Source organism: Balaenoptera ricei, chromosome 3, assembly GCF_028023285.1.
Source record: "Balaenoptera ricei isolate mBalRic1 chromosome 3, mBalRic1.hap2, whole genome shotgun sequence".
Taxonomy (NCBI): Eukaryota; Metazoa; Chordata; class Mammalia; order Artiodactyla; family Balaenopteridae; genus Balaenoptera; species Balaenoptera ricei.
In genome coordinates, this window is record NC_082641.1 from 40987135 (window position 1) to 41008185 (window position 21051).

The following is a 21051-nucleotide window of genomic DNA, read 5'->3' on the forward strand; positions in this document are numbered from 1 at the left end:
CCTCAATTTGCTTATTTATTAAAAAATATATATAAAATTTGGGTTGTTATGAAAATGAGATTAAATAATACCTGTAAGGTGCTTAGTGTTGTGCTTGACAGACAGCCGACCCTCAATAGGTATTGTCTATTGTTGTATATTATGTAATATTATATAGAAAACATTCCTCTTATTATTAGTATTATGCTAGGCAGAACAATGCCCTAAAGATGTCCATGTCCTAACCCCCAGATCCAGATCTTATATGGCAAAAGGGACATTGCAGATGTGATTAAGTTAAAGATCTTGACATGAAGAGATTATCCTGAGATACCTGGCTGGGCCCAATCTCATCACATGGGTTTTTTAAATCAGAGAAGCTTTCCTGGATGTGGACAGGGGATGATAGAACTATAGAAAAATGGTCAGAGATATGCAATATTGGCTTTTAAGATGGAGAAGGGGGGCCACAGCTAAGGAATGTGGGTGGTCTCTAGAAGCCACAGTGGGCAAGGAAATGGATTCTCCTCTACAGCATCCAGAAGGAACCCAGCCCTGCCAACACCGTGATTTTAGCCCAGGGAGACCTAGGTCTGAATTCTAACTTTAAAAGATAATATATTTGTGATGTGTTACCATCAAGTTTATGGTAATTTGTTACAACAGCAATAGAAAACTAATACAGGTGTATTATATACCTACTAAGAGTAGCTGACATTAATACTACTACTAATTAGTATTGAATAGTTACAACATTAAAGACATTGTCCACAAAGACATTGAAGTCCACAAAGATGTGAGTTACATTGTCACTTCTCTAAGGAAGTTCACACACTTTAACACGATATTTAATAATATATTAAATAATAATGTTATTTTATAAATAACACTACAGTAATTTTGGTATTCTGAGTGATTGTCATTGAATTCCTTAAAAACAAGTAACCCTAAAGAACCCTAAGTCTATTATTCTCAAAAACCTTGGGTTAATGATTTGCTTAGAGCAGACTTAGAGAATTCAAGACTGAAAGATACTGCTGTAAGCAAAAAAAATTGAGAACCTTCATTTCTGACCACAGTATTTATAATACATGACTACTGTCTGCCCAGAAAAGGAAATTTGGGGGTATGTTGTCTACAGTCTGCTCAGATGATGTGTTTTTTTGGTTTGTTTCAGAAATCCTTTCATTATCTTAGGCACAGGTTGGTGCTTTAGATATTTTGCCAACATAAAGTCTATTATATGTAAGATTTCTTTCAAAATAGAAAAGCACTCAGAAAGAGGTCAGGGGAGAAAAATAGCTTTTTTTCCCCCAAATATTATTCTAAATCTAAAATTAAGCTTTCAAAATGTTTCCTTGTATGGGTTACACATTAAGAAGAGTTTGAATGTGTTCTCCCAATCCATGTGGATTGAAAGTTGTTAGACTATGGAAATTCTTACTGAAGAAGAAAAGTGAGAGGTAGACAATTTATTAAAAAATCTCATAGTAGCCAATAATAATCAGAAAGAAGCAGGAACTGAAGCAGTGCAACCTCCCTCAGGATGGAATCATCCACCTGTCTTTCTGTAGCCCAGTAACTGCCTTTTGCCGACATGCACTCAGCAAGTGGGTTTGCTGGTGAGAATACAGTCGAGATCCTGTTCCCTACCTCCCCCACCCACAGTTTGCTGATTTCTAATCACGCTAGACTGATTCACGAGGAAAAGTAAAGATGTGAGGCAAACGCGTGACATCAAGTCAGATCCTACCTGTTTCCCATTACCTCACCAGATCCTAGCACTTTTCCGGAGAAGTGAATCGTGAGAGCTGGCAGGATTTACTCTTTATAAATCTACACACAGAACTATACCATCAATTTTCCTTTCTCTTCAATCGTGTGCCTTTCCTTTTCAGAAAGTGATATTAAGCTTTTAAATCTTTCTAATGATTATCCTTCTATTGTGACTAGACTTTACTGGGCCCTTGTTCTCACTTTCTCTTTATTGTCTTTAGATGCCTGAGCTTCAACCAGGGCTGCCTGGCTGGTTGTTACTGTCCCCGTGAAGATTTCAGCTAAAGGCTTAGTAATCAATTGCGCGTCATCAAAGTCAGCTAGATAATCGCACAACTCCAAGCCTCAAACATAATTTTCAACTTGTTTTTTAAAGGTTCTTTGATCAGTTTGCATTCATAGCTCTGAAAATTGCAACAACAACAAAAAAATCACTGTGTCCCAGCACTCTCACCCCACTGTCTTCTTAATATTTCTAGTAGAGCTGCATGAAATAACACAACCTTTGTTTTGCACATTCTTCTTTTCCATTTTATTTATGTATAAACATGACTCTGAAGTTTTCATTTTTTAAGCAATATTGTGGTTAGTAACCTAAAACTGTAACACATTACACATTAGAAAAAGAATATTTTACAGTCTATTATGTATAGTAAATTTTTTTAAAAGCTCTAAGGTGAAGAAATGAGAATGTGAGAAAAATATTCATGAAGGGGAATATGGATGAGGAATTGTGTTCCTTTAGGACTTGTAAGAATAAACATATTTCAGTATAAAACTTCTGTTCCTCTTTTAAAGTTTTGGAAGAAAGCGGAACTATTATCTTATGGTAAAATACTTGGTAGTAAGTTATCAATATAATCTTTTTCTCAGTAAAAAATACTATTCTGTGGCATTTGGAAAAATAATCTGCCTTCTACTCCAATGATGGACAGTTCTGGTTATTAGAACATTTCTTCCTTCTGTAGAGTTGACATCTCCACGTGGTAATTTTTATCTATTGATTTAGCTCTGTTCTCTAGAGATACAAAGAATAGATCTAATTCTCACTCAAAAATTAATAATAATCTGCTTTAAAGACACAGTTTAAAATTTTAGAGGTCATGAAGGCCCAATTAAAAAGAGGAATAATTGTGAAAAACTGTTCAAGCTCACTTTTAGTCAAACAAATGAAAATTTAAATCACAGCAAGGTGATATCGTTTAACATTTATTAGAACATCCACAATTTTAAATAATAGTAATGTACCTAATGTTTGTAAGAATTTGGTTAAACTACTCTCTCCAGTGGCTGTTTATGGAATGAATTAGCACAAATATTCTGGAAACAATTATCAGACATTATAAGAACCATTAAAAATTTGCTCCAGTAATCTATTCCTTGAAATTTGTCATCAAAATCCAAAATCCAAAAGAAAGAAAAAAGTTAAATACTCAAAGATGTCTTTGCAGGCTGAAGTGTAATGCCAAAAAATTAAAAACCACCTAAATTCCACCATTCCAACAGGGAATGGTCCTATAGTATAAACACAAGGCATTTATACCTTAACTGAGAAAGAAGCTTCAACCATTTAAAATTACAATTAAAAACCTAGGCAGCAATACAGAAAAGGTTTACATTTACTGTGATTACAACTGTATAAAATTATCAATTTCTATAGCACAGACACATGCATCCAAATGAAATACAATTGATTTACTTCAAAGGGGTAAATTGAGATTGCAAGAGTTTTGTGTGTGTGTGTGTGTGTATGTTTTCTTTTTCTGTCAACGTTATATCATTTGTGCTTTTAAACAATGAAAAGCTGAGGTTTGGGGAAAAATACCTTTTCAGAATGAAGCAGTTGTGGTAGATAATTAGGGAGCACACTAAAAGCTTCTACCTAAACAAACTTACCTGCATTAAAGTATATATATTTATTTTCAAAAAAAGAGAAGTCCATATAAACATATAACAATGATTCTCCCAACCATTTAAAATGGATCTTAATTTATTCCATGCAAACTCCAAGGGGCCAGTGAGTATATCCAGCATCTCTCTTTCGTCAGGTTACACAGTAAACTCTGCCACTGTTTCTGGAGATGTGCTCTACATTGCCGGACAGCCACGGTACAATCATACAGGCCAGGTGGTCATCTACAGGATGGAGGATGGAGACATCAGGATTCTCCAGACACTCCATGGGGAACAGGTAAACTTCAAAATCATTGTTTTAAATTAATCCATTCACACTCTATCTATGTAGATTGAACTGTCTGTTGTCCTAAACTTTTTAAAAAACAGTACCCCCATATTCAACATGCACTGTGAACAAGGCCCCATGTTAAGTTCCTCAGAGGAATGTAAAGTGTCTGTGTCTTTAGCATCAGTAATATTTCAGCTGGATGGAGGTAGGTGTAGGATGTGTAGATAATGATGTAGATACAGATGTACAAACATATACACAAGCAAAGAAATCTAAAACATTAATAAGCATGAAAGTGCCAGGGCCACAGACAGTAAATTGAGAACATAGAAAGATTCTTTTAAGCTAGGATGGTACAGAAAGTCTTTTTTTTTTTTTTTTTTTTTTTTTTAATATTTATTTATTTATTTATTCATTCATTTATGGCTGTGTTGGGTCCCCGTCTCTGTGCGAGGGCTCTCTCCAGCTGCAGCGAGCGGGGGCCACTCCTCATCGCAGTGCGTGGGCCTCTCACCATCGCGGCCTCTCCTGTTGCGGAGCACAGGCTCCAGATGCACAGGCTCAGCAATTGCGGCTCACAGGCCGAGTTACTCCGTGGCATGTGGGATCTTCCCAGACCAGGGCTCGAACCCGTGTTCCCTGCATTGGCAGGCAGACTCTCAACCACTGCGCCACCAGGGAAGCCCCAGAAAGTCTTAATAAGAGATAAAATGTGGGCTAGTCTAGAAGAAAGACAGAATGTAGATAGGTAGAAGGCGCAGTGAAAGAGCCAGTGGGGCCCAACTGTGTGAGGTCTTGAATGGTAGATTAAGGAATTTGGATTTTCCCCTGGAGGTGATGGGAAATAATTTGTAATGTGTAAAGTCAGAGAATTCTCATTAGATAATATTGAATATTAAAAGTAGTTTAAGAAATTATATATGCAATATACAAACATAAGTATATATAAATCTTTTTTAAACTGAAAGAAACATCTATGCTATTGTTGGTTATTGTTAAATGGTGATAATTTGGGTAATTTTTATTCCTTTCTTCATAGTTTTCTGCATTTTCCAGGTATTCTAGAATGAGATTTTATTCTACATTCCTCATAGGATGGGGGCGTTCTTGGGCTTCACTAAATATTCCAACTCACTAGACTACCCACCCCACACACACACTCACACAAACTACTCAGAAGGGCAGGGCAGCACCAGCCTCCCTCCCCTGTAGGAGCTCTGGAAGCAGCCCCGCTCAACAGCACAGCTGAGGTGCCAAGAGACAGACACTTAAAGCAGGTGCAGGAGCTGCCCTGGCTTGAAAGCCCTACAGGAGCCAACATCTTTTGTAACAGCACCATAGACATAGCTTCCCCGGGTCCTGCTAAAGGCATGCAGTTAGAAGAGTCACTGCAATCTAGGAAGCCCAAAATATGTTATCTTCATCGGGTGTTTATAGTTCCACCCAGCCTAAATGCAATGTTCCAATCAGAGGGTTTTTTCACCACACTCAATGTTGCTAAGTGTTATAGCTGAATATGATGATCTTATTTCCAGGGGGACAGAGTTAGAATAAACCAAAGGTCAGATTCTCTTTCACCAGCTGAGAGGGTGTTATTAGCCCTTTGACAACATTTATAATCAGAAAATGCATAAACAATAAAAAACAAGACTTTTGTTGGAGCTGAAGAATGAGGCGAGAAGAACCTGAAATGATAGATCAACAATAAAAATAGAAAAGGAAGGGATGTGGCAGACATAAATAAGGAAGAATTGACAAGATTGTAAAAGAAACCATTTGGATGACATCTTAGGCCCATTATCACCCTATTGATTGTCTCTAAGACAGGAAGTGTAAAATTTTGTGAAAAAAATTGCTTATGAATGCTTGAGGAGAGTATCACGAATAATGTAAATCATGAGTGATTTGAGTTTCAAGCCTGGGAGTCTGGGAGAAAGATGACACCATGATTAGAATGTCAGCAACTCATAAAAACAAAAATAAACAAATGGGACCTAATGAAACTTAAAAGCTTTTGCAAAGCAAAGGAAACTACAATCAAGATGAAAAGACAACCCTCAGAATGGGAGAAAATATGTGCAAACGAATCAACGGACAAAGGATTAATCTCCAAAATATATAAACAGCTCATGCAGCTCAATATTAAAAAAACAAACAACACAATCCAAAAATGGGCAGAAGACCTAAATAAACATTTCTCCAAAGAAGACATACAAATGGCCAAGAAGTACATGAAAAGCTGCTCAACATCACTAATTATTAGAGAAATGCAAATCAAAACTACAATGAGGTATCACCTCATACCAGTTAGAATGGGCATCATCAGAAAATCTACAAACAACAAATGCTGGAGAGGGTGTGGAACAAAGGGAACCCTCTTGCACTGTTGGTCGGAATGTAAATTGATACAGCCACTATGGAGAACAGTATGGAGGTTCCTTAAAAAACTAAAAATAGAATTACCATATGACCCAGCAATCCCACTGCTGGACATGTACGCAGAGAAAAATCATAATTCAAAAAGACACATGCACCCCAATGTTCATTGCAGCACTATTTACAACAGTGAGGTCATGGAAGCAACCTAAATGCCCATCGACAGACGAATGGATAAAGAAGATGTGGTATATATATACAGTGGAATATTACTCAGCCATAAAAAGGAACAAAATTGGGTCATTTGTAGAGACATGGATGGATATAGAGACTGTCATACAGAGTGAAGTAAGTCAGAAAGAGAAAAACAAATATTGTATATTAACGCATATACATGGAACCTAGAAAAATGGTACAGATGAACTGGTTTGCCAGGCAGAAACAGAGACACAGATGTAGAGAACAAAAGTATGGACACTAATGTGGGAAAGCGGGGGGGGGGGGGGCGGGGAGGATGAATTGGGAGATTGGGATTGACATGTATACACTAATATGTATAAAATAGATAACTAATAAGAACCTGCTGTATAAAAAATAAATGAAATAAAATTCAAAAATTCAAAAAAAAAAAAGGAATGTCAGCAACTCAAGCAGTTTAGATATTTTTAAAATGGTATTTGGTTTTAGACATGTTTTCTGTAACAGTGAGCACAAATCTAAATGGTTGCAGATGGCAGGGAGGTAAGCAAATAAAAAAGCTACTGGACAGAAGACAATAGGAAGTGGGAGCCATGGGCTGGGCAGCTTGTGAACCATCTACGGGCTTAGCCCCTGCTCAGCTTCAGACGGCTATTGCCATGTGGGAATGAAGACCCAATATTGCCAGATCTTACAACATTTTATTAAATATTTGTAATTAATTCAACCTAAAAGCAAAGACCTTTTAAACCTTTCATAAGCCTGTGAGAAAAGGACATTCAAAAAATCAATGTCTAGCAGCTGTCTAGCAATGTGTAGAAATGTAGAACTGGGAGTCTTGAGAAGGAGGATGGAGTGAAATTTGCCATTTGAGATAGTGGGAATTGGTAGGGAAGGATTGGTCATCTAAGGGTAGGGAATAGTTACAGGTCTGAACTCAGGGGAGGCCAAAATCTAGGGAATGGAAGGGGAGAAAGGAGCCAGCAAAATGGGAAGAAAGAATGGTCTGTGATACAGTGGCAGAATCAGAAGAGCAAAAGTAAAGTCATGGAAGACGACAGGAAATTTCAAGGAGAAAATTATACAGCACACCGAATATCAAACACAGGTCAACATTTGGAAAGTTATTGCACTTGGATAATGAAGCACAAGTACCCTGGATTTCCCTAAAATTCATCCCTATCATTAAAGAGAAAATACAGTCCTGCTAGAGGATGGTCCTCCAGCAATCCTTTTATATTTCTCTATCTCTCATAGCTGCTGGGACAAGACTTAGCGATTTTGTTGAGTAGACAGTCTTCTAAGACTCTAAGGTGAAATATGTTGCCCCAGTGTTCCAAGATAATTCAGCTCCTCATGGTGTATTTAAACATATACTGAAGCCATTCAGGAATGCCTTCTATTGTTTATTTCATTTATTTCCTTAAAAAATTGTTGTATTATTACTGATCTTTTCTGATTTGTGGAGAAGAGAGGTTAGGGTGAAAGACAAAGGAAATCCTTTCTCTTATTCTCAAGCTACAGAATCTATGACAGCTGCTCATCCCCCAGGAGGGACCTAATATTCATTAGCTTCATGCAAGAGCCAATAAAGAGGTCTCAGGTAGCATTGGTTTCTATATTTCATTTCCTTTGTCACCTGACTCCCAAATACTCTTCTCAGTTGGTATAAGTAAGAGAAATGCAAGTTTTTAGTTTCCTTGAAAATTTCTGATGTTCATCAGACTGTTTTGTTCTGTTTTGTTTTGTGTCCTAGATCGGTTCCTACTTTGGAAGTGTTTTAACGACAATTGACATCGATAAAGATTCTAATACTGACATTCTTCTAGTCGGGGCTCCCATGTTCATGGGAACAGAGAAAGAGGAACAAGGAAAAGTGTACATCTATGCTCTGAATCAGGTAATGGTAACTGTAACCTGATAACTTTGGTAGAAATCTGGGAGAATCTTTCTTTCTTAAAATTTCAATTAATAGTGTTGGTCTAATCTTTCACTCGCTTCAGCAAAAGGAGCAAAGAAGCTTTCAGGGCCATTCTAACTCACTAAATCCTCAGTCTCTAAACGAACATTTAGAATTCTGATAAAGTAGTTCAAACCATTAGATATTTTCTGCTTGTAAATGTGAACTTTTTAAAGAGTATATAGAATAAAGATAAATAAATCTCACTAAATTGCTAAGTTCACAGGGCAACCATTCATGAGCTCTGGTCTAGAGGTGGGTCACATTAACAGTTCAAGCTCTATGTGTGTGTGTGTGAGTGTGTGTGTGCGTGTGAGTGTGTGCATGCACGCGTGTGTGTGCGTGCATATGTGTGTGTGTGTGTGTTTGTGTGTGTAAACGGGGGAAGGGAGAGAGACTGTGGAGAAGCGGTGAATTTTAAGGCAGTGGCACCAAAGACTTTGAGCAAACTGCTATGGTCTTTGGAATACTTCACTCTGCTACAGTGAGATTTTGTTTTTCTGATCCTAACTTTAGACATCATTTGCTAAGTGAAATAATTCTTGATTTCTTCATTAGAAGCATTTTTTGCTGTTTACAGCAAAGTTGGGATGTATCTATTTAGCTTGTTAAATTATTAGAGTCTTTCCCATATTAATTATTTGAAATCATAAATTACATCTCTTTCTTCCTATCATCTTTTTGATTCCTCCTGTCAACATTTTTTGGTCCTGTGCTGTTTTTCCCTTTTTTCCCAAGAAAATGTGTTCCTGTTCATCATTGGTAACACTTTCCGTCCTTTATAGGGGAGAACAGAGAGAGACTTTTCCAAAAAGCACAATAATGGGTGAAGAAAGGATAGTGACACGAATTGAGGATTTTAAAATTCAGCTCTTCAGCTTTAAAAAGCTGCTGTGAGTTATGTACTCACTTGATTACATTAAAAGGAGAATCCATTAAAATCCTCAATACATCATCTTTCCCACACTTCTACAATCTGTTCTTTGAAATCTCTAACTTTGCTCTCAGATAGACACACTTTTTAAGAAATTTTACAAACTTTACCATTGAGGTACAAATGGTTTTTAGTGGCACTGATTTAGTACGCGCTTAGAAACTTCGCTCTGCTGTAGTAATGACAGAAATCCATAATTATCCTGTTTATCCTTCTTCCAGACAAGGTTTGAATATCAAATGAGCCTGGAACCCATGAAGCAGACTTGCTGTTCATCTCTGAAGCACAATTCATGCACAAAGGAAAACAAAAATGAACCATGTGGGGCTCGTTTTGGAACAGCTATTTCTGCTGTGAAAGACCTCAATCTTGATGGATTTAATGACATCGTGATAGGAGCACCCCTGGAAGATGATCATGGGGGAGCCGTGTACATTTATCATGGAAGTGGCAAGACTATAAGGGAAGAGTATGCACAAGTAAGACGTTAAACCTACAGATTCTTTTATTTAATGATAATTTAGTGTAGCAGGAGTGGATGTTACTGCAATACAACAGTGGTGTGTTGTCATACAATCAGTAGAAGTATATGGGTTTTTTTAGCTTTATTATTCATTGAGATAACATTGGTTTATTATATTACACGTATATTTCTGATTCTGTGATTCTTGCCCTTAAGTGATAAGTGGGTTCAATACCAGGTGTCATCTGTCTTGCTTCATGAGTTATTTAATTTTTTTCTTCTGTCTCTTGGGAAACTAGATTTCTAATTCTAAGTTTTCTTTATAGAAGAATTACTTGTAATTTTATTCTTTTACCTAGTTTTTTTTTTTCTGTTGTTATTTGCCTTGTCTCCATGACCTGATCTTTTGAAATGGTAAAAAAAGCAAAACAAAAGAACACTTTTTAACAATGCTATGTAACATCTACAGTGTGCCTGATCCTAAACAGAGGGTACCACTTTCTGAGTAAGAGAACAATAATTACATGATTTAGCCAATAAAGGAGATGAAATTGTTTTTATATTCAATACCCATGTTTTTATAATAAAATCACATTAAGTTTATATTTATGAATTAAATTGGTATATTCTCATCAAATATATTTGGGCTTCTGAAGGTTTATAATTTTCTCCCAAGTAATCCCTCTTGGAAAAAAAAAATCTGAATAATTAAACTTAACCTGCAGGGGATTTCTTTTGTTCTTGTTTTAAATTTATTGTCAGTTAATGGCTCTAATACATAAATGTAACTTTTTCCTACATGAGAAAGATGTCCATTTACAGAAGTGTTTCATGCATTATAAAAGTAAAAGAGTTTAAAGGAATTCTTCTAATGTAGTTGTCTGTTTTTAAGTAACCATAGTTAATGAGGCATTGAACAACTACTTGTAAATAAAATAGAATTCACTACTTTTCTAGCTTATATAACATGAAAAGAAAATCAGAACATCAATTATTTCTCTTTACAGTTGACTGTTCTTCGGTTCTGTAGTCAACAGAATTCTCAAAATATATTCATGTCTTGCGAAGTTGTGCTTAATTTTTCATAAAGTCATAATGACCTTAATAGTGAAACAACAAAATAAAGGGCATATTTCTGTAATGACACTCCTATCCATTTAATAAGTGATTTGCTTCTGTTAAAAATCTTCATGGTATTTTGTAACTGGAAATAGGCTGTATTAACTATTGGGGCATGATGGAACCAGGAACTGAAGGAAGGAGTTTCTTTCTTGTGTTCTACCCCTTTATTCATTCAGTTTCAATCCCTCACATTTAATGGAGTGGCATTTGCAGTAGAAAAAGAAAGATTTTTAAGTCATTAGTAAGTAGACTAGATTGCCATAAGCAATTAATTTTGTAAAATGGTGGTAAATCAAGGTGCAGCTTTAAGCAACAGAAACAATAAAGAATATTAGAGTTGAGTTTGTTTAATTATTGGCAAAATGCTTTCCCAAGGATAGGTGAGGATGTGCTCATTCATTTCTATGGTAACTAGAGGTGCTGCTTGTGTATGGAATGATCCAGAATCAGACTGAATCAAGTCCTCCAGAAACAGTGGGGCCGATAACTCCTGATTTTTTTGCTGAAAAAATAAGGAAATAATTTCCACTGAGCCACAAACATTTAAGCATGAAAAATGTTTCCATCTGGTTGGCCTTATTTTGCTTCTTATTTTATGATATTTAAGTGGAAAAACAGGAGGATAAGGAGATCCCGAGTTCAGGGAGTGTCTGTCAGTAGGGTCTCCCTGCCATCAGGTTCTATTAAAATTTTATCAGCTTGAACCCAATCTAAGTCAGGAAGTACAGATGTCAAACATATTATGTGTGGTAATGTGCACAGATCAGTCTTCGAGAACTCCATATTCATTGTGCCTTCCCAACATTGTGGATACATATGAACGAAATTGAGTCTATTATGCTTTTGACTTTCAGAACCACTTTTGACAGACAGCAAAGGCTGCATATTGAAAAATGTATTTGATAGCATGTATTATTTAGACCCAGCCTCAAAGTTCAGTGAACCCCAAACTGACCCTAGGATAATTTTGTACTCCCCCTCTTGCTTGTATGATGTGTTTACAGCACTTTTAAATATCTCTGTGTAATGGAATTGAACAGGAGCTAGAAAGTAGAGCCAGTTACTCATAATGTTTTCCTTGAGGATTGGACAAGATGACGTTATATAATATTTTCCCCTCTCTCTGGTGTCAGTAACCCTGAAATGATTTTGTCTGCACTATAAAAAGAATATCCTTTGGGAATATCTGAGTAATTCCTCTTATCTCCACATGAGGGGCCTCTTGGGCAGGTTTCCAAAAGATCTCTAATTTTAATTTTTTGTTAACCAATCCAAGTTCTCAGATTTATTTGAAACTGTTTTTGAAGAGACTCTTCTGACATTAAAAACTCTCTGCTGGGATTTTCACAGCGTATTCCATCAGGGGGAGATGGCGAGACACTGAAATTTTTTGGCCAGTCTATCCACGGAGAAATGGATTTAAATGGTGACGGTCTGACTGATGTCACTATTGGGGGCCTTGGTGGTGCTGCCCTCTTCTGGTATGTATTTGAATAACATCCAATTAAAATGATAATATTTTCCAAATAGTTCCAGAGCTCAGAGTATGATTAGAATTTATATATCAAATGTCTGTTTCTTTTTGTGCTCCATTGTTCAGATAAAAATTATGCAGTTTGGGAATCTGAGAAGTTGATAAATCTTAAAAATAGAGAAACCATATTAAAGGAACAAATAGAATCAACTCTTAATTCTGGTATCTATTATGTAATTGTCACTAAGATAAGTATTCTGCTTGGAGGGAAGCATAGGGGAAAAGTGAGCCTCATACAGGATGTATATAAACAAGAAACTTTCCCTAAATTTAAGTTACTTACAAGCTTTTAGCTCTTCATTCATTTACCTAACACATAGAACTAGACATTTGTGCACCATTGTCTGATTATGTTTACATTGTTGGTCAAGCATAGAAGCATCTACAGTAATATCTTTTCTCAGCCTTTAAAATGCCTGCATCCCCAAATTAATTTCAGTTAACTGTAAAATCCTCATCAATCGTCAGATATATTCATTAATACCATTTTATTAATTAATTAACTTATTAATAAAATAATTTATTAATTAATAGCATTAATAACTAGCTTTAACTAGTTAATAAGACACGATTTCAAAAGGGTTCTATTTGAAAAAAAAGTGACTAAAAAATGTCAATAACCTTAACGAGAAATTTGTGTGATAATTTTGAAAAATGTTGCAAACTTTGTTAAGACATATAAAGGAAGGATTTAATAAATAAAAAAATATTTATGCCATGTGCGTCAATGGAAAGTCCACATGTTGATTCTTTCAAATTAATCATTAGTTTAGTGCAATTCAGATAGTCTTTTGCCAAACTTTATATAGAAAGATAGTAAAGAAAATTGTGAAAGAGGTGAAGATAGAGACTGGAAAATATGACTTTGTCATAATTTAAGATAATCCTTAAGAACTAATGGTCAAATAAAAGTTGTACACTGAACTATACAGAGTAACCATTATGTTTTTTTAAAAAAATTTTTAACTGTACAGTAGAGGGAAAGGAAAACTGCAAGGTGATGTCTAGGAGGGGAGAATGCTGGGCAACAATGGCTGTGACTTTCGGGTGAGCCCACCCGAAACCAAGGCTCCAGACCAGAAGTCACCAGTTCCGGGAACGAAGACAACATTTAGTTTTTGTTCGAACTGTTCATCCTGGATTAATTCATTAGGATAATCTTTACCCAGAAATATTTATTGTATTCACCCTTGTACATTAAAAAATATACATACATTTTAAGGACGATTTTTATTCTCCAGTTTTGTCTCAAGGGCTTCTTACAAAGCCCTGAAAACTTGTTTCTGGCCTCTCCTGCCCCCAGTCAAGGCTTTATCATCGAGGGGCCAGAATGACAGACTTGGGTCCCTGTCGTCGCCCAGCAAAATGGACTAAACCAGTATACTGCAACGTGAAGATCAAGATTTTCAATTCCGAAGGAGGGATTGAGAGTGGATATGGATGGCAGGTGATAAACATAGGCCCACCCAGCAGTCAGGGACATCCAGGAGCAGATGGGAGAACCCCATCCTGTGGGTAGACTGAGCCACAGATGCTGTAAAGATCTGCGTGGGGCAGAGAGGAGATGTGGGTTGGGGAGTGGTCAAGGCAGCCTCATGCCCAGAGGATCCAAACTTCCAAGCGGGAAACTAGACACACTTATTCATTCATTCGTTGCTGGTGAAACAGTAAACTGGTTAAAACCCATTAGCAGGCATTTGTCACTGAAGGGTTAAAAAGCCTTAAAATGTTCATACTTTTTAATTTTACCTCCTGATAATTTTTTAAAGATATAATCTATGGTTAAAGATGTATGGTCTTTAGAGTAATCACAGTGCTGTAGGTTATAGATATTTTTTTAAAGAAGGTAAGATAAATATCCAGTAACAGAGGTTTGAGTAACTAGATTATGGTTCATGCATATGTTGGAATCATATACTGCCATTAACAATAATGTTCTCAGAAAAATAGAAATATTGGAAGGTTTTTTATTATATTATGTTTTTAAAGTACTTATGCTTGTATAGGTATATGGGCCAGTGTGTGTGTGTGTGTGTGTGTGTGTGTGTGTGTGTGTGTATACTTATGCATGTATGTGTGTGTATGCGTCTCTCTCTATACAGACATACATATATATGTATATGAATGGTGATTGCTGTTGAATGATAGAATTACAACTGATTTGTATTTTCTTGGTTTCCTTTACTATATTTTCATATTTTCTATGCGTAAATTGTTTTAAAAGAAAAATAACTATAATTTTTCTTTTAAAACGCAGAAGCATAAGCAGGGACCTATGTGTTCACAAGATACCTAGCTCTAAAGAGCCAGTCTGGTTACAAGGCAGAAACCAGATAACGGTGTTCAACAATTATGCTGGCTTTATTCTAAGGCATTAGCGTCAAGCTCCATATACTCTGCCTAATTTTGTATTACTCTGCTCTCACTTCAGATTACTGGAAATCACTGGGCTTTGGAATTAAAAAGACTGGGTTTAAAATCCCAGTTTTGCCCTCTGAACAGCTTTTGACCTTGGATAAAATATACTTGATCTCTCAGAGCCTCAGTTATCTCACATATAAAAGAGAGATAATAACGTCTTGTTATGAAAGTTAATTTAAAATTTAAATGAATAATAAATAGCATGTGTGCCTAGCACAGCGCTTCAAATGCTATTCTGCTTCTCCTTCTCAGAAACAGGGACAAGGCTGAACCTACAAGAAGAACAGACAAGTATTATAGTGCAGAAGCGATGTCCAGGGGCCTCTAGACTCTTTCCAGATTGGGAACAAACTCAAAAGTGCCAAAAATATGGTTTTGGTTCTGAGGTTGCACCTGGTTGCTTGGTTTTATCTCTTTTCTATCATGGGCAATATGGGTCTTTGGCCTATAAATTGTAGGGGATGAAAAATAATTTTGCCTTTACCCTTCTGAGTTCTTGGCTGAGACGACTGTAGTAAAAGAAGACAAATAAGAAAAAAAAAAAAAACCCAGAAGTTTATTAACACATATACCTCATGTATACATGGGAGATCCCAGGGATAAATGAATAGCTTCCCCGGGTAGCTTAGCATTCACACTTAAAAATCATCTTAATAGGGAAAGGGGAGGGGGCTGTAGGCCTCAGGGGAGAGTAAATGATTTTTTTAGGAAAGATGAATAGGCCCTTAGGAGAATAGATGGGAGGTAAGACGGTTTGCAACAAAGTTTGTCTGGATGTGGTGTCCACTGCAACCTCCTGTCTTGTAATGAGTCAATTTTCCCTGGTTGATGAAACTCCTGGGTAGAGATTTATGACAACTGAGTTTCTTTTGGAGGGTCTGTCTTTAAGCAGGTAAGTAGAGTTCAGAGAAAGCCTCTCCCTGCATTTTTTGTGTTTTAAGTGCCTGCAGCTCAAAATCAATATACCAAAGCGGCATGTTTGGGGGTGGCCTGTCCTAAACTCCTATAGCCATATTTTATGGTCGCATATTCTGCTACCCTTCAGAAACCAAAGCCTAACATGGTTCCAGAATAACCTGGGTGCCTTCAGAACATCAATTACAATTTCTTCTATATCAAAGATTCAAGAGAGAAAGGAGTCCTGAGAGCCCATACTGTATACAAAGAAGAATCCTCTTGGATGCACTCACTTTGCACTCCCAAAATGATGGCATGCATTAAATGTAAAAATGTGTGAGTCATCACCATGGCTTATGTGTTTGCAGGTCCCGAGATGTGGCTGTAGTTAAAGTGACCATGAATTTTGAACCCAATAAAGTGAATATTCAAAAGAAAAACTGCCGCATGGAGGGAAAGGAAACAGTATGCATAAATGCCACAATATGTTTTGATGTGAAATTGAAGTCCAAAGAAGACAGGGTTTACGAAGCTGGTAAGTGTCATATATACAGAAGCACTTTGGGGCAGGAGGACAATGTATTTGCTCCCGCATGATGAAATCCAGTCAGATATTTTTTTTATTTCCCTCGATGATAGGAATCTGCACATCACATTTGCCCCTGCAAACATATTGAACCTTGAAAACAATTCTATTGCAGAAGGAATAGGTTATGGAACCCAGTAAATTCTGGAGCAGAAACTACATGCTTATATTTGGTGGCCTTCCACAGCTGGATTCCATATTTCCCCTCTGGCTCTCCTATTGACTCTGAACAGTCAAGTGCTAAAGAGAGAGAGAAAGACAGAGACACCAGTTGAGAGGCAGAGTTGGAAACTGGGCTCTCTCCAGTAAGACTGGTACTGCAGAGGACCTGACTACCCAACCACCCTACCTTCCTGAGATTCCTTTGCTCCAGTCAGGAGGTGATCCTGGTTTTTGAGTGTCAGACAGATTCTGTATGTGTTCTCAGGCACATCACGTCAGCCTGGGTATCCCCCTTTTTCCTGCACTCTACAATTTCTAAAGCGGTTTTTAATGATATTGAAACATGTTGGAGTCAAAACTGTGAAGGCCATTGGCTGCCGAAGAGTAATTTACTCTGCAAACCAAATACAAGTAGAATGAGAAAACCCCCTAATCCTTAAAATCTATTTTTCTAAATTTGTTCTACATGTGCATATTTATGATCTGCAGTGGACCTCTGACTGGAAGATAAATGAGGTATAGGAATGTAAAATAACGATTAACATTTTCATATGCAACATTATTTGTCTTATTTTTATATAGTAATTAAGCAATCAAGTAAGAAAGATGGTTGCCTTCATAGAAAGTAAAAGGTTTAACTTGTTTTGCTCATTGTGGTATGCTTATTTTGTTAAACTTATTTATTAAGCTTATATTATTATATCCTTTGAACATAGTCTAAAATGACATTTTTTATAAAATAGGTTAAAATGTCACTAATGTATTTTTTTCTCTATTGAAATACAACATAACGAATATTCTAACCAGGGCTCCAACATTTCTACACTAAAAAAAAAAAAATTTAAGTGAAAACCCAGTAAACATAGGCATGGACAAGAAATTAGGTGGTATGTAGGGGTGTGTGTGCGTGTGTGTGTGTGTGTGTGTGTGTGTGTATACATACATATACATTTTAAAATAAGTCTAATTAAACATTAAAAGCCTTGTGAACTCAGAAAGCAGTTCTATAGAGTTCCTCAAGGTTATCTTCATGACTGCAAATACATTGTATTACAGTAGTATGGATGTGCTGAATAACAGAGAACTTTTGTCGACTGATTGCCCAAGAGATTTTTCTGTAATGTTAATTTAATGAACTGGATCATATGAAAATCACCTGAAATGAACATGTCTGTCAATTATTCTTTTTTCATTTTTATAGATATGCAGTACCGTATCACACTAGATTCTCTAAGACAGATATCACGGAGTTTTTTCTCTGGAACTCAAGAGAGGAAGATTCAAAGAAACATCACAGTTCGAGAATCAGAATGCACTAAGCATTCCTTCTACATGTTGGCAAGTAAATCATATATAATAGCTGCCTTGTTCCAAATCAAAAATAAAATATAGATGTCTTATTTCAAGTCAGTCAATCTTACTTTTAGTTCAAAGTGCAAATCATGAATTAAACTTTGTTCACTTTTGTCAGAAAATCACAGGTCTGATTTTCTAATTTCCAAATACATTTCATAAGACTATCTTTCATCTTCCCTGTGTATGCTATCAAATATCCATATATTATGGAACAGTAAAAGGCACAGGACACCAGTTGATAGAGACCTTGTATTTCATTCATTCATTTCATTCATTAATTAATTCATTCATTCTTTCAACTTGAAAGCATCGTTGAACTTTTGTGGGCCTTGTGCATCAGAAGTGCTTAAATGCCCTGAGGGGAAACTGTTGGGCCATATGCATTCCGGGGTCTGTTCTTATCCACTGAACTATGTGTTTCACTCTTTGACTTTAGATTAAAGGAAAAAGATCTGGTATTTTCTATCATCTGTAGACTTTGTGCTACCTGTTCCTGTTTTGGTGGATGAGGGAGCCTTGGAAAGCAAATGATTAACCTCTAGAGATGGCTGATAAGCCAGTTTGAACCATTTTAAATGTATTTTATTGGGTCACTGTATATGTGGGACAGGAGTTTCTTAAACATTTTCTTAAAATATACATGAAACTAAAGAAGAAGAAAAACAGAATGGATGTACCGAGAAAACACTGATTTTGTTAACGGAGATTGAGACTTAGAGACTTGAACATGATCTTGGAATTTTAAATGAAATAGGCCTATTTGCCCCACCTCTGACTTATTTCTATATTCTTGATGTATTCATCTTCTATATTTTGAAAATATTGTAGTCAGGGGCAGGAAAGTGACAGAAGACATGTGTGCTGGTGTGCCATGTTTACTCTTCCTCAGTGATTTTCAAGTCGATATTCCCCATGACATACGTCAAAATAAGCTTATTTGGTCAACATTGAAGTCAATTTATGATTAGAAAAATAAAAATGGAGGGTTTTTTTTATTTGTTTCATCAGAATTGAACATTTAGGAGTTAGAACTTGGATAAGATTTGAAAAGTCATGAAACCAGATTTGGCAGTGCCTCCAACCTGCTAAAAAATCGCTGTAGTATATGTTTCTCCAAAAATTTAGTATCTAGCTATATCTAGGCACTGGGATTAAAAGGAATGAACTAGTTTCAAAATTTCCAAAATTCTTCTGGATTTTAATGGATATTTTAACATTTGCTCTGGAGTCAGCCAGGATGGAATTTGTATCCCAGCTTCCTCACTTTCTGAGTAATTTTGACAAAGTGGTTTAGTCTCTAAGAGGCTCAGTTTTCTATCTGTAAAATAAAGACTGTAATTAGTATGCATCTTGGAGGATTGTTGAAATAATTCTCAATAATGTGTATAAAGCTCATAATTCTGGACATGTCATGAATGATGGCTGTCACTGATGATAGTATAAACAATGTTGATCACATCCATATTATTTTCATATCATTTCACATATAAAATTCTTACAACTCAAGGTATATATTATATTAATGAAATGCAACTCAATTTAAAGAAGGGTTGCTCTCTTGAAGTTGAAAGCCTTTCCTATAAGTATTACACAGTGATTTTTAGCTCGAGGTCTCAAGAGAAATGATATTATTATGTAAGTAGCTTTGAGGGGTACATCCTGACATGGCCAAGTATGACCTATCCATCATTCTAGCAGGCCTATCTGAGAAGGTGGACGTGAGTCAACTGGTCACAATAGGAAGCCTCTGCGTTCGTTCTAGCAGCGTCCCTTGTTAAGGCAGAAGGGCGGTCTCTCTCCAGTGAAGCAAAAGCCTGATCAGGTCATATGTCAGATCAGGTACACAAGAATGTCCAGTGAGCCTGGCCCACAGGGCAGAAGAAGGAAGCCATGACAAAGTCAGAACATCCAATAAATATGATGCCGATAACATATTTTATATTTTTACCTCTAGGACAAGCATGACTTTCGGGACTCTGTGAGAATAACTTTGGATTTTAATCTTACCGATCCAGAAAATGGGCCCGTTCTTGATGATTCTCTACCAAATTCAGTACATGAATATGTAAGTCAGATTTTTTTTAATTCAGAATACCTATTTGTGGATATATTGGGGGGAAAAAACTGAAACACATAAACAGATGTACACACAGAAGCCTAAATCAATTATATTATATAAAAAAAAAAAGAATTAGACTCTTCTAGACTTTTCCCAATTCTTCTAACTTCCTACTGTTGGAGTTTAAGGGAACTTATAAATGACACCTATTTTTATCGCTCCTAAATTTAGGACCAATCGAAAGAAAGACATGGGTTGGCCAATTGGAACTCCCCTTTATTACTAATGAACACTGGGTTGCAGGGCATGGTTTGGGTATAATGGGTGTCCTCCTACGGAGCCAGGCGTAGACCACAGGTAACCAAATAGGTCATCAGCAGTGTTCAGCAATCTCAGACCAGCAATCTCGGGCCTTCCCGGGGGCCCACCTTGTAAAACTTGCAGAATGGAAATGTAGATATATGCTTCCCATGGGCTCACCACCGGCCCAAGAGCAGAAGAGACAGGAAGGGACTGAGCTGTGTTCACCTAGTTTTTGCTTCCAAATTCACAGAGTCTACTGTCCCACCCCTGAGAAAGAGTGAGTGAGTGGGTAAAAGGATGGGATCACAGGTGTGGCACCAATGGAGGGATCACTAGTGGTGGAGAATTAGCTTTCCCCTGCACCTATCTTCTGCTTTCCCTTCTCCCTTCCAAATATATTTATTGAGTGTCTTATATGTACCAGACATCAGAGCTTACAGTCTAACCTAGGAAATAGGTATTAGGTAGTAATTAAAGCACATGCTCTGGAGAACTTCCAGAGCTCAACGGGAACTTCTGCTAGACTGAAGTGTTAAGGGGCGCTCCCTGGAACTTATGACATTGCATTTGAGACCTGAAGCCTAGGAAGTAGAAGAGCAGTGGTCTAAGCACAGGGATATGTACAAAGGTTCTGAGGCATAAAAGGAACTAAACTAAAATCACTAGCACGGCTGAGGCTGAAGAGCAAGGGCGGAAGGTCATGTGGGATGAGGCAGGAGGCACGGGCAGGAACCAGATCA

The 21051-nt window shown here is 36.8% G+C and overlaps 1 protein-coding gene across 5 annotated transcripts in view; it reads left to right on the plus strand.

The window, feature by feature from the left end:
• ITGA1 (integrin subunit alpha 1) overlaps window positions 1-21051 on the plus strand; it is a 179545-nt gene that overhangs the window by 113257 nt on the left and 45237 nt on the right. For all 5 annotated transcript variants that reach the window (XR_009502303.1, XM_059916363.1, XM_059916364.1 and 2 more), the window contains exons 12-18: window positions 3804-3946; window positions 8271-8414; window positions 9630-9887; window positions 12344-12474; window positions 16214-16380; window positions 17795-17931; window positions 19904-20014. Coding sequence is in view for 4 of the 5 variants with exons in the window: in XM_059916363.1 (XP_059772346.1) it covers window positions 3804-3946; window positions 8271-8414; window positions 9630-9887; window positions 12344-12474; window positions 16214-16380; window positions 17795-17931; window positions 19904-20014 (1091 nt within the window). In the remaining variant the exon portion in view is untranslated. The remainder of the gene's footprint in view (window positions 1-3803; window positions 3947-8270; window positions 8415-9629; window positions 9888-12343; window positions 12475-16213; window positions 16381-17794; window positions 17932-19903; window positions 20015-21051) is intronic.